Here is a 12,283-nt window from a genome sequence, read left to right as displayed (position 1 = left end):
GTCATGTTCCATGTTTAGGAAACATATTTGATTCCTACGGTTTATGGGGCCCTAAAATGAATCAGCTTTGGGGCCCAATAAGTTATTCACGTTGTACTGTAATCACATGACTATGTGACATAATGACACAGAGCAGGAATATAAAACCATAAAAAGGCTCGTATTCAGCCTGTGCCTACAGCTGAGCAAATGCTTCCCAGGAACTGAGTAAATGAGCCGACTGTTGGCATCACTGACATATAGATCGGGAACTACAAATCCCGGCATGCCGCACGTTTGAGGCGCCCCGCCTCCGGAAAAGAAGAGTTCCCGGCATGCAGTGCTTCTTGAAGCGGCTTCCTGTGTCCCTGGCAGTGCAAGCAACATGCCGATGAAAGGCAGGTTCCCGATCCGTAGGACTCTGCAGTACCTACAGGCCGGGGAGATCATGTTCAAGAACAACGTGAAGATAATGACGGTCAATTATAACACTAACGGGGAGCTCGGAGAGGGGGCAAGGTGAGAGGGGGCAAGGTGAGAGGGGCAGTAGGTGAGAGGGGCAGTAGGTGAGAGGGGCAGTAGGTGAGAGGGGCAGTAGGTGGGAGGGGCAGTAGGTGAGAGGGGCAGTAGGTGAGAGGGGCAGTAGGTGGGAAGGGCAGTAGGTGGGAGGGGCAAGGTGAGAGGGGCAAGGTGAGAGGGGCAGTAGGTGAGAGGGGCAGTAGGTGGGAGGGGCAGTAGGTGGGAGGGGCAGTAGGTGGGAGGGGCAGTAGGTGAGAGGGGCAGTAGGTGAGAGGGGCAGTAGGTGGGAGGGGCAGTAGGTGGGAGGGGCAGTAGGTGAGAGGGGCAGTAGGTGGGAAGGGCAGTAGGTGGGAGGGGCAAGGTGAGAGGGGCAGTAGGTGAGAGGGGCAATAGGTGGGAGGGGCAGTAGGTGGGAGGGGCAGTAGGTGGGAAGGGCAGTAGGTGGGAGGGGCAGTAGGTGAGAGGGGCAGTAGGTGAGAGGGGCAGTAGGTGGGAAGGGCAGTAGGTGGGAGGGGCAATAGGTGAGAGGGGCAAGGTGAGAGGGGCAGTAGGTGAGAGGGGCAGTAGGTGGGAGGGGCAAGGTGAGAGGGGCAGTAGGTGGGAGGGGCAAGGTGAGAGGGGCAGTAGGTGGGAGGGGCAGTAGGTGGGAAGGGCAGTAGGTGAGAGGGGCAAGGTGAGAGGGGCAGTAGGTGAGAGGGGCAAGGTGAGAGGGGCAATAGGTGAGAGGGGCAAGGTGAGAGGGGCAGTAGGTGGGAAGGGCAGTAGGTGAGAGGGGGCAAGGTGAGAGGGGCAGTAGGTGAGAGGGGCAATAGGTGGGAGGGGCAATAGGTGGGAGGGGCAGTAGGTGGGAAGGGCAGTAGGTGAGAGGGGCAGTAGGTGAGAGGGGCAGTAGGTGGGAGGGGCAATAGGTGAGAGGGGCAGTAGGTGAGAGGGGCAGTAGGTGGGAGGGGCAGTAGGTGGGAAGGGCAATAGGTGAGAGGGGCAAGGTGAGAGGGGCAGTAGGTGAGAGGGGCAAGGTGAGAGGGGCAAGGTGAGAGGGGCAAGGTGAGAGGGGCAATAGGTGAGAGGGGCAAGGTGAGAGGGGCAGTAGGTGGGAAGGGCAGTAGGTGAGAGGGGGCAAGGTGAGAGGGGCAATAGGTGAGAGGGGCAGTAAGTGAGAGGGGCAGTAGGTGAGAGGGGCAGTAGGTGGGAGGGGCAGTAGGTGGGAAGGGCAGTAGGTGAGAGGGGCAGTAGGTGGGAGGGGCAGTAGGTGGGAGGGGCAGTAGGTGGGAGGGGCAGTAGGTGGGAGGGGCAGTAGGTGAGAGGGGCAGTAGGTGGGAAGGGCAGTAGGTGGGAGGGGCAGTAGGTGGGAGGGGCAGTAGGTGGGAAGGGCAGTAGGTGGGAAGGGCAGTAGGTGGGAGGGGCAGTAGGTGGGAGGGGCAGTAGGTGGGAGGGGCAGTAGGTGAGAGGGGCAGTAGGTGGGAAGGGCAGTAGGTGAGAGGGGCAATAGGTGGGAGGGGCAGTAGGTAAGAGGGGCAGTAGGTGGGAAGGGCAGTAGGTGAGAGGGGCAGTAGGTGGGAAGGGCAATAGATGGGAGGGGCAATAGGTGAGAGGGGCAATAGGTGGGAGGGGCAATAGGTGGGAAGGGCAGTAGGTGAGAGGGGCAATAGGTGGGAAGGGCAGTAGATGGGAGGGGCAATAGGTGAGAGGGGCAGTAGGTGGGAAGGGCAGTAGGTGGGAGGGGCAGTAGGTGAGAGGGGCAATAGGTGGGAGGGGCAATAGGTGGGAGGGGCAATAGGTGGGAAGGGCAGTAGGTGAGAGGGGCAATAGGTGGGAAGGGGCAATAGGTGAGAGGGGCAATAGGTGGGAAGGGCAGTATGTGGGAGGGGCAGTAGGTGGGAGGGGCAGTAGGTGGGAGGGGCAATAGGTGAGAGGGGCAATAGGTGAGAGGGGCAATAGGTGGGAGGGGCAATAGGTGGGAGGGGCAATAGGTGAGAGGGGCAATAGGTGGGAAGAAGGGCAAATCCTAGGGAGGCAGCTGAGAGTGCTACACACCTGCAATGTGACTGACTGACAGACTTTCAAGGTGTGTGTGTGAGACAGGCATAATGGGAAGTAATGTGAGAGACAGACCTGCAAGATGAGTGAGTGTGAGACGGGCATAATGGGAAGCTGAGTGAGAGACAGACAGACAGACCTGCAAGATGAGTGAGTGTGAGACAGGCTTAATGGGAAGCTGAGTGAGAGACAGACCTGCAAGATGAGTGAGTGTGAGACAGGCATAAAGGGAAGCTGAGTGAGAGACAGACCTGCAAGATGAGTGAGTGTGAGACAGGCATAAAGGGAAGCTTAGTGAGAGACAGACCTGCAAGATGAGTGAGTGTGAGACAGGCTTAATGGGAAGCTGAGTGAGAGACAGACCTGCAAGATGAGTGAGTGTGAGACAGGCTTTATGGGAAGCTGAGTGAGAGACAGACCTGCAAGATGAGTGAGTGTGAGACAGGCTTAATGGGAAGCTGAGTGAGAGACAGACCTGCAAGATGAGTGAGTGTGAGACGGGCATAATGGGAAGCTGAGTGAGAGACAGACCTGCAAGATGAGTGAGTGTGAGACAGGCATAATGGGAAGCTGAGTGAGAGACAGACCTGCAAGATGAGTGAGTGTGAGACAGGCTTAATGGGAAGCTGAGTGAGAGACAGACCTGCAAGATGAGTGAGTGTGAGACAGGCATAATGGGAAGCTGAGTGAGAGACAGACCTGCAAGATGAGTGAGTGTGAGACAGGCTTAATGGGAAGCTGAGTGAGAGACAGACCTGCAAGATGAGTGAGTGTGAGACAGGCATAATGGGAAGCTGAGTGAGAGACAGACCTGCAAGATGAGTGAGTGTGAGACAGGCATAATGGGAAACTGAGTGAGAGACAGACCTGCAAGATGAGTGAGTGTGAGACAGGCATAATGGGAAGCTGAGTGAGAGACCTGCAAGATGAGTGAGTGTGAGACGGGCATAATGGGAAGCTGAGTGAGAGACAGACCTGCAAGATGAGTGAGTGTGAGACAGGCATAATGGGAAACTGAGTGAGAGACTGACCTGCAAGATGAGTTAGTGTGAGACAGGCATAATGGGAAGCTGAGTGAGAGACTGACCTGCAAGGTGCATGAGACTGACTGGCTGACTGAATGAGACTACTAGTGAGCTTCAACCTGAATCTTCAAACTGCCCCCTGCTATGCCCAGCTGCCGTAATGTGGCATCAGTGTTGGTCACCAGACTAAAGGCCTGTACCTGTATCCCATATGCCTTGCCTGGTCTTCTATGAGTCCTCACGTTATTACTGTCAGACAGGGGCAGCTCTGCTCAGTCACAGTGCGGGGGGCAGTGCCATACAGGGCAGTGTAGGGGCAGCTTAGGGGCATGTGTTTAGGGAAAGGGTAATAGTGCGGGTATGAGCTTTATCTATGGCGTCTTATTAATGTTTCTCTTATGTCCATAGGAAGTTCGTGTTTTTCAATATCCCTCAGATCCAGTACAAGAATCCTTGGGTCCAGATAATGATGTTCAAGAATATGACGCCATCCCCGTTCCTAAGGTTTTATTTAGGTAAGTGTGATTAACCATTTCCATGCCATAATGTAAGCCTAATCTCATAAGCTTGTATTTCTCAAGGTTTGCCCTTTGTGCTATAAATGCTATTGGGGGACCCAGGGGCCATGGGGTTATTTTGCATAATAAAAGTTTATTTAAAGGAAAACTATACCCCCAGAATGAATACTTAACCAATAGATAGTTTATATTATGTTAAGTGACCCATTAAAGAATCTCGCCAAACTGGAATATATATATCAGTAAATATTGCCCTTTTACATCCTTTCCCTTGAGCCGCCATTTAGTGATGGGCTGTGTGCTCCCTCAGAGATCAGCTGACAGGAAATAATGCAGCTCTGACTGTAACAGGAAGTAGTGTGGGAGCAAAAGGCAGAACTCTGCCCATTAATTGGCTGATGGGGCCTAGCATGTATGTGTGCCTTGGCTTGTTTGTGTGCACTGTGAATCCTATGATCCCAGGGGGCGGCCCTTAGTACTTAAAATGGCAGTTTTCTATTTAGGATTACCCAATAGCACATACTACTAAAAAAATATATTTTTATGAAAATGGTTTATATGTATGAAGCAAGTTTTACATATGAGCTGTTTATGCAATATATTTTTATAGACATTGTTTGGGGGTATAGTTTCCCTTTAAGCTACTTTGTAATATATATTTATTAATCATTTTAATTGTTTTCTAGTTATTTGTAAACATTATCATTATTGGAAGTAGTATTTGTTTATCCCTGTCTTTCGGTTCTGACTCTTGAAACAATGTATCAAAAGTCATTTCTTTTCCATTCCTGTAAATCGTCTGGCTTCTGCTGCATTGTTTTGGCAGAACCACAAATGCATGTAAACCATGAGACAGATACTGCACAAAAAATGTAACTAACAGTACAAACTATAAATAATCTTATGTCTCTGCTGTTACTTTTATCAAAAGCATTTTGTCATGGTTTTTATGGTGTAATTTTTATTTCTAAATTATACTGTTTTTAGATAGCAAATAATTTACTCTTCCATTTAGAATGTTATTCTTGAACCAACAAATGTATTTGTAGCTGTAATATTGGTGTGTAGGCGCCATCTCAGTGCATTGTGCCTGAGTCTGAGCTTTCAGAAGGAGCCAGCGCTACACATTAGAACTGCTAACCTATTGTTTCTCCTACTCCCATGTAACTGGAGGAGTCCCAAGCCGGACTTGGATTTCTTACTACTGAGTGCTATTCCCATATGTACCTCTTTTAGGCTAATGTCTCACAGAGCAAGTTAGTTGCCTGCAACAGATCTCTGCTACTGCGGGCAACTAGTCGCTTCGTAATTCCTTTCCACCAACAATAAGAGTTGCCGGTGGAAAGGCCTACGCATCACTTCAGCTTTCGGAAGTCACACAACGTTGCCTGCAGGAGGAAACTTTGCACGTCTTTGAAAAGCCAAAGCAATGCGTAGGGCTTTCCACCAGCAACTTCTATTGTTGTTGGTGGAAAGGCATTACAGAGTGGCTAGTTGCCCGCAGTAGCAGAGATCTATCACGGGTGAATAACTTGATCCCTGGGCCATAAGCCTAAGCGATCTTAATCTGCAATTCACTTCTGTAAAAAGACTAACTCGCTCTGTGGGTCATTAGCCTTAGCAATACAGCTGTCAGGGAGCTGCTATCTTGCTACCTTCCCATATGGTGATATCACTCCAACTTGCAGCTCAGCAGTAAAGTGTGGCTGAAGGTCACATGGCTGTGGCACCCTGGGAAATGGAGAATATGGCTAGCCCCATGTGAAAATTTCAAAATTAAATATAATGCTGGAGAAGCTCTATTAACTGATGAACACATTTCCCATGACAGTATTCCTTCAAGTACTAATTTGTGGAGTTTTGCAAGGGTGGCATTTTCATGGTCACTATATAAATGGGTGCCTTTTTGCCATCTTTAAGGCAATTCTGCACTTTTCTTGTTCTTTAAGTCAATGTCTGGGGCCCTGTTTCCATGCACAAAGGCACAAAGTCACCAAATCTAAAACTTTTACCTGTTCTCTGCTCCTACAGTGCTACTTTTTGTCCAGAAGGTGGAGCCACTTCATATTTGAGTCTTTGCATCCATTTAATTACAAACATTTTAGGTTTTTATGCTATCAGTAGGCAGAACATATCACTCACCAGCAAATAAGGCACTGTTATTAAATAGGAGATCGCCCCCTACCTGTCAGTGATATGCATTGTCCTCTGCCTCAGTCAAAAGTACAGGCTCATCCCTTTGTCCCTAGCTGGTGTGGTCAGAACCCTGTAGAAGTGATTTCTATTGATTTTTTAGCTTAAATTGCATAAGGGTTGCTTCCTACAGACAGCCATGTTTTCCTGCAATTTCAGCGACAATTCCTGTTTAAGTGACCTGCTAGAATTTAAACCACAACCTTTCCCATGGAAAGCCAAGGCAGGTTAAATGTTTGAAAATCTCTTGAGTGCCTTTAGTCATGTGGCTGCACCTAGGCACCATTTAGCTTATATGTCACATTGTTTATAGTTGTGTCTCTTCCTAAATACGATAAATAGCTGTCGCTTTACTGCAGCCCTGCTCCTTCTCTCCTCATAGCTCTTGTCTCCTTTGTTGTAGATAGCGGAGAACAGGTTCTGGTCGACATCGAGGACAAAAGCAACACAGAAATTGTACAACATGTGAAAAAAATCTTGGGGAAAACAGGGTAAGTCTTGTGTTACAATCATGCTGAGCAGTTAAGCAGTGCAAATGTTGCGCCTGTCTGTCTGTTGTTGCTGCTTTGAAGTGTCTCTTTTAGCTATTTTGCTGCAGCAAGTGAATGACCTACCTTGTATCATAGCAACCTCACTTACTGCATGCTTAAGTCCTTACTCTGGCTTTATATTTTCATTTCTGGGTGTTCTTTTCCTTAGCTAGGTGCTTGGAAGGTGGGGGTGCATTGCTGAGACAGGCAGTGAGTGAGCACTTTATGAACACTTTGCATCCTGTACAGCAGCTTCTTGGGCTAAATGCAGCCCCATGCTCATCACCGAGCAGACATTTTTCCTCCTCCAGATGTTTGCTTTACGGCTGTCAGTGTATCATTGTTGTTCTGTCAGTGTATCATTTTCTTTTGACCAGGAACCACAAGCTAATATTTTCCTCTTAACTGCAGGGAAACACTGAGGGCCGAGGAACAAGCAAAAATGGTGAAGTCCAATCCGGCCAACTTTGGCCTGCGGAAGTACCATCTGCGAGAGTGTATATGTGAAGTAGAGGGACAGGTTCCTTGCCCTTCAAAAGTCCCACTGCCAAAGGAAATGACTGGCAAATACAAAGCCCAACAGAGAGAGAGTACTGAGGTGTGAGCCTTACTAATTGCGGACACAGCTGGGTTAGTAACAGGTGACTTTCCTCACTCGCCTGCTGGCTGCACTTGGACTGCACTGTATAGGGCTGAATATGAGAACATTGAAAGTGTTTTCAGTTTATTTTTTTTGTAATATATTGTTTATTTAAAAAATTTCATGTGTTGTCTTTACTGTTTGGCACATGGGCCTTTTCCCATCCAACAGCCAAGGGGTTGGTGAGCAACATGTTGCTTAGGAGCCACTGGTTGGGGATCACTGCCCTAAAGGAACATCAGAACCCTCACAAGCCGCGCTTCTTCATTTTTGCAGTATATGTTTTATAGTTTTGAACTTCTGTGAATCTGTACTTTCATGTTCTGATCTCCCATGGTGCTCCCTGTCCAGTAACTTAATCGCTATCAACTCCTCTCTGGAGCTAAAGGCTGGGGAAGGAGGCTACAGCTGCCCTATAAGGGTGGCAGGTCTGAGCAGTTGCACCACGAAAAAGGGGTCTAAACACTTTTCTTAAATGTTGATTTAACATATCAATGGTAAAACTGGGAGCTGTAGTTCAGCAACATCAGGGTTGTATCCTTAAAGGACAAGTTAAAAACAAGTGTCCCCTGAAGCTTACTGTGCCACTGCTGCATGCCCTCTATCTCCAGAGTCCTTGCTTTCTTTCCCTTAAGCCATTAGAGCTGGTACGCATCACCAAACATCTGTTCTTTACTCCTCCCCCTGGCCCCGGCCCAAGACCAATGACTGGGGGTCATTTATAAATACTGGGCAACTTTGCATCTGGGCAATAACTCATGGCAACCAATCTTAAGTTTTGAATCACCGGCACCAAAGATGGTTTATAGTCAAGAACTGCCATTCACAGATAGTTTCACTTACCTTGACTATGTCATACAAAAAGATGGTGGCACAAAAGACAACACCAAAAACATAATGAGAGCTATGAACAATGTTAAATTAGATCAGCGACTTATACTACCTATAACCTTCAGCAGCCTTTATTCCAAAACTCTGGCCAAGTTATAACCTGAATGAATATAGGACAGTATGATATACAGTAGGGCAGTGTTGTCCAACTTCTGTGGTACAGAGGGCCGGTATTTTTCCAGTCTACATGGTGGAGGGCCGATAATGGAAGCCAGTTTTGACCACTCCCCCTTTTTAAACCACATTAACTTCAAACCACACCCATGTTATCACATGACCATACCCATATTAGTGGTGGTATTACAGCAAAAACATGCCATAATCTGCCTTCCCTACCCTGCCTGTGTGTGCCATACTCTGCCTGCCCTATGCTGCCTGTGTGTTCCATACTCTGCCTTCCCTACCCTGCCTGTGTGTTCCATACTCTGCCTTCCCTACCCTGCCTGTGTGTTCCATACTCTGCCTTCCCTACCCTGCCTGTGTGTTCCATACTCTGCCTTCCCTACCCTGCCTGTGTGTGCCATACTCTGCCTTCCCTACCCTGCCTGTGTGTGCCATAATCTGCCTTCCCTACCCTGCCTGTGTGTGCCATACTCTGCCTGCCCTATGCTGTCTATGTGTTCCATACTCTGCCTTCCCTATGCTGCCTGTGTGTTCCATACTCTGCCTTCCCTACCCTGCCTGTGTGTTCCATACTCTGCCTTCCCTACCCTGCCTGTGTGTTCCATACTCTGCCTTCCCTACCCTGCCTGTGTGTACCATACTCTGCCTTCCCTACCCTGCCTGTGTGTGCCATACTCTGCCTGCCCTATGCTGTCTGTGTGTTCCATACTCTGCCTTCCCTATGCTGCCTGTGTGTTCCATACTCTGCCTTCCCTACCCTGCCTGTGTGTTCCATACTCTGCCTTCCCTACCCTGCCTGTGTGTTCCATACTCTGCCTTCCCTACCCTGCCTGTGTGTACCATACTCTGCCTTCCCTACCCTGCCTGTGTGTGCCATACTCTGCCTGCCCTATGCTGTCTGTGTGTTCCATACTCTGCCTGCCCTACCCTGCCTGTGTGTGCCATACTCTGCCTGCCCTATGCTGCCTGTATGTGCCATACTCTGCCCTACTCTTCTGTCTCTCTGATCAGTACACTTACTATGTTACTATGTTACATCATCACGTCCAGGCTTTGGCCTAACTTTTCTCCTATTGGACCAATTCATTGGTTGCTTTTGCACTCTAACTAGTTGCAGAAATTGAAAGATCATTAGTTAATTTCTCCCTTGCAGTGGCATAGGCAAACAGGAAAGGGTGGGAAAGGCACAGAAACGCCTTTGTAAGGGCAGTTTTTACTCAACTTAATGATATGTTCCTGCTGAGACCCAGAATGAGGCAGTCTCCTCAACCTTATTTATTTGTTTAAGAACCCGACTAATCTCCCTGTAAGTCACGGCCCTTACAAGAAAGAAAACTATTTACAGATATAGCTGAATTGCACAGCTGCACAGTTATTTATAAAAATGTATTTTGTATAAAAATGTATTTATTTCTAAAAAGCAATATATAAAAACAGTTTTATTAGAAAAAATATCTTTTAATTTAGCAAGATATGTATAAAAATAGATTTATAAATATCCCAACAATAATACTATAAAAGTACGGGCATCATTTATCCACTAGTTATGGCTGGTAGCCATAGTACAGGGAAATGTCCATGTCGCGCTGCCGCTGTTTGAAGAACCGCACCCTTCCGTTTGCGGTATATTGGCAGGCTATTTCTCTCTCCTGTTGGGCTTTTCTTTTTAGAGCTTCTCTCTCTGGTGGAAGTGGAATAGAAAACTCCAACTGGTCAAGGAAGTCTTCCAACCTTTCTTCATGCCGAGGAGGTGATTTCTTTATTTTTGCCTCAGACTGGCTGTTTGGTGCTATTGTGCTCGAGCTTGGAGCTGGTCTTTTCTTCAAACCATTCTCTCACACGAGTGAGAGAATGGTTTAACTGTGGTTGGTTTCTGCTATTGGTCTAAACCTGACCACATTTTGGTGAAGGTGGCTTTGAACGCTGATTTTGTTCTTTAGGTTCTCTGGTTTGACTTGTCAAAGAAGGTTTTTTACCAAGAGCATGAAATGTATTCACTGATTTAAACAATTGTTGCTGAAGTTTACTGCAAGGTTTTTTGGCAACTCCTTGATCAGCGGGATCAGTGGTTTTTCTCGTTCTCTTTTTTTGGTAAATCAGAAACACTGCTGACCGGTTTATGAGCGGTTTCTGCCACATTATTATTATTAGAATATAGAGGATTGTAGGGCAGGCAGAGTATGGCACACACAGGCAGCATAGGGCAGGCAGAGTATGGCACACACAGGCAGCATAGGGCAGGCAGAGTATGGCACACACAGGCAGCATAGGGCAGGCAGAGTATGGCACACACAGGCAGGGTAGGGCAGGCAGAGTATGGCACACACAGGCAGCATAGGGCAGGCAGAGTATGGCACACACAGGCAGGGTAGGGCAGGCAGAGTATGGCACACACAGGCAGCATAGGGCAGGCAGAGTATGGCACACACAGGCAGCATAGGGCAGGCAGAGTATGGCACACACAGGCAGCATACAGTGACACAATGCTGGCACTGCTCCTACAGCCTGCACAATAACTATGTTTTAAAAAACTTTCTAATTGCAGTACCACAACAGTATATCTTTTTATTTATAGTCTGCAGTGTTTATTTATGGGTTTCTACTGCTCCTACAGTCTGTCTGAGGTGTGAACAGTGGAACAATGTGGGTGATTACAGCCTGAGCCTAAGGTGTGAACAATGCAGAGTGTCAGGAACGCGCTACTCTCAGACGCACGTGACACCGGGACGGGGAAACAAGGGGTTACACACAGGTTAAACTAACATCAAGCACCCCCAAACACACCACCGCCCCAAATAACTATTCGCTGCCACCATCTATCATTAACAGGAGATAGTAACCTAATCTGAATATCTCTCTGCTCTCTACAACAGGTACTGATTCCTAATACACAAACTGTATCACACACTCCCTCTTACTGTAAGTAGGGTTAGCTTTCACTAATTCAACAAGCACTGTAGCAGCCAAAGGGTTAAATTACAGTCAAACACACTCTCCTGCTAGCAGTCAACTAGTTAATTAGCCTTTACACAGACAACTTTCCCTCTACATACAGACAAGCAGTTAATACATTTTAGATCCAAACATCATACAAGCTACATGAGTCTTAGAGCCAAAGGACATAACTTATTAAATGTTATATTTAATATTACAAGGGTAAACAGTGCATTTACAAAGATATTACAAAAAGACATATACATACAAAATGGTAAATAAAATAAAAGGGAATAAAACACAGAGAAACCCGATGTACGTTACCAAGTTAGGAATTTCCTTTGTGTCCCCCTGAAGCAAGAGTTTGGAAACCTGGGCACACACCCCAACAGAATTGGGACCTCGGGTATGAGCTGTCAGTACCTGGGTCTGTTGCCCTTTTATCCCCTGCTGGGACTCTCCCTCATTACCGTATGCATGAGGGGAGAGTGTCCCGGAACTTGCCCCTTGGGACCCCCTGTAGAGAGCTGCAATTCTCAGGCCAGTTTCTGTCGTATAATATTGGCACTTGCCCATATCCAATATTATTATGAAAATAGGGGCTTGTTTTAACCCATATGTGGGCGATCAGAATGATACCAAACATGAGGGGTGTCTCATTTTCCAGTCCCCCAGAAACTATCCCCCCTAACTGGTGGGTATAGGCAGTCCCTGTTTGGTATCATTGGGAAGCATGGGACCCCCTCATAACCAATATGTGATTTATGAGAATGTGAACCCTAAAGCAAAGGAGATATGGACCCCTTTCTATAATCCATATTTTTTCTCATAGCTGTTCCCTCCTGCAGTTATAGGTCCATGGCCCACTTTCTTTGATCAACCAGTCAAAGAAAC

General features: G+C 47.6%; 1 protein-coding gene across 1 annotated transcript; it reads left to right on the top strand.

The window, feature by feature from the left end:
• Positions 1-293: 293 nt before the first annotated feature.
• mrps25 (mitochondrial ribosomal protein S25) lies at positions 294-7,561 on the top strand. Its single transcript, XM_031901162.1, has 4 exons — positions 294-498; positions 3,969-4,075; positions 6,675-6,762; positions 7,213-7,561. The coding sequence occupies exons 1-4, from the start codon at positions 365-367 to the stop codon at positions 7,403-7,405; spliced, it is 522 nt and encodes a 173-aa protein (XP_031757022.1). The 5' UTR covers positions 294-364; the 3' UTR covers positions 7,406-7,561.
• Positions 7,562-12,283: the final 4,722 nt, after the last annotated feature.

The sequence above is a fragment of the Xenopus tropicalis genome, chromosome 4, assembly GCF_000004195.4.
Source record: "Xenopus tropicalis strain Nigerian chromosome 4, UCB_Xtro_10.0, whole genome shotgun sequence".
In the NCBI taxonomy this organism is placed as follows: domain Eukaryota; kingdom Metazoa; phylum Chordata; class Amphibia; order Anura; family Pipidae; genus Xenopus; species Xenopus tropicalis.
Note: the sequence above shows the minus strand (reverse complement) of the source record. Positions and strands in the feature narration are given on the sequence as shown.

Coding starts and splice junctions, on each gene's coding strand:
- mrps25 (XM_031901162.1), top strand. CDS start 365: ATGCCGATGAAAGGCAGGTTCCCGATCCGTAGGACTCTGCAGTACCTA. Junction 499..3,968: donor GAGCTCGGAGAGGGGGCAAG/GTGAGAGGGGGC, acceptor TTATGTCCATAG/GAAGTTCGTGTTTTTCAATA. Junction 4,076..6,674: donor GTTCCTAAGGTTTTATTTAG/GTAAGTGTGATT, acceptor CCTTTGTTGTAG/ATAGCGGAGAACAGGTTCTG.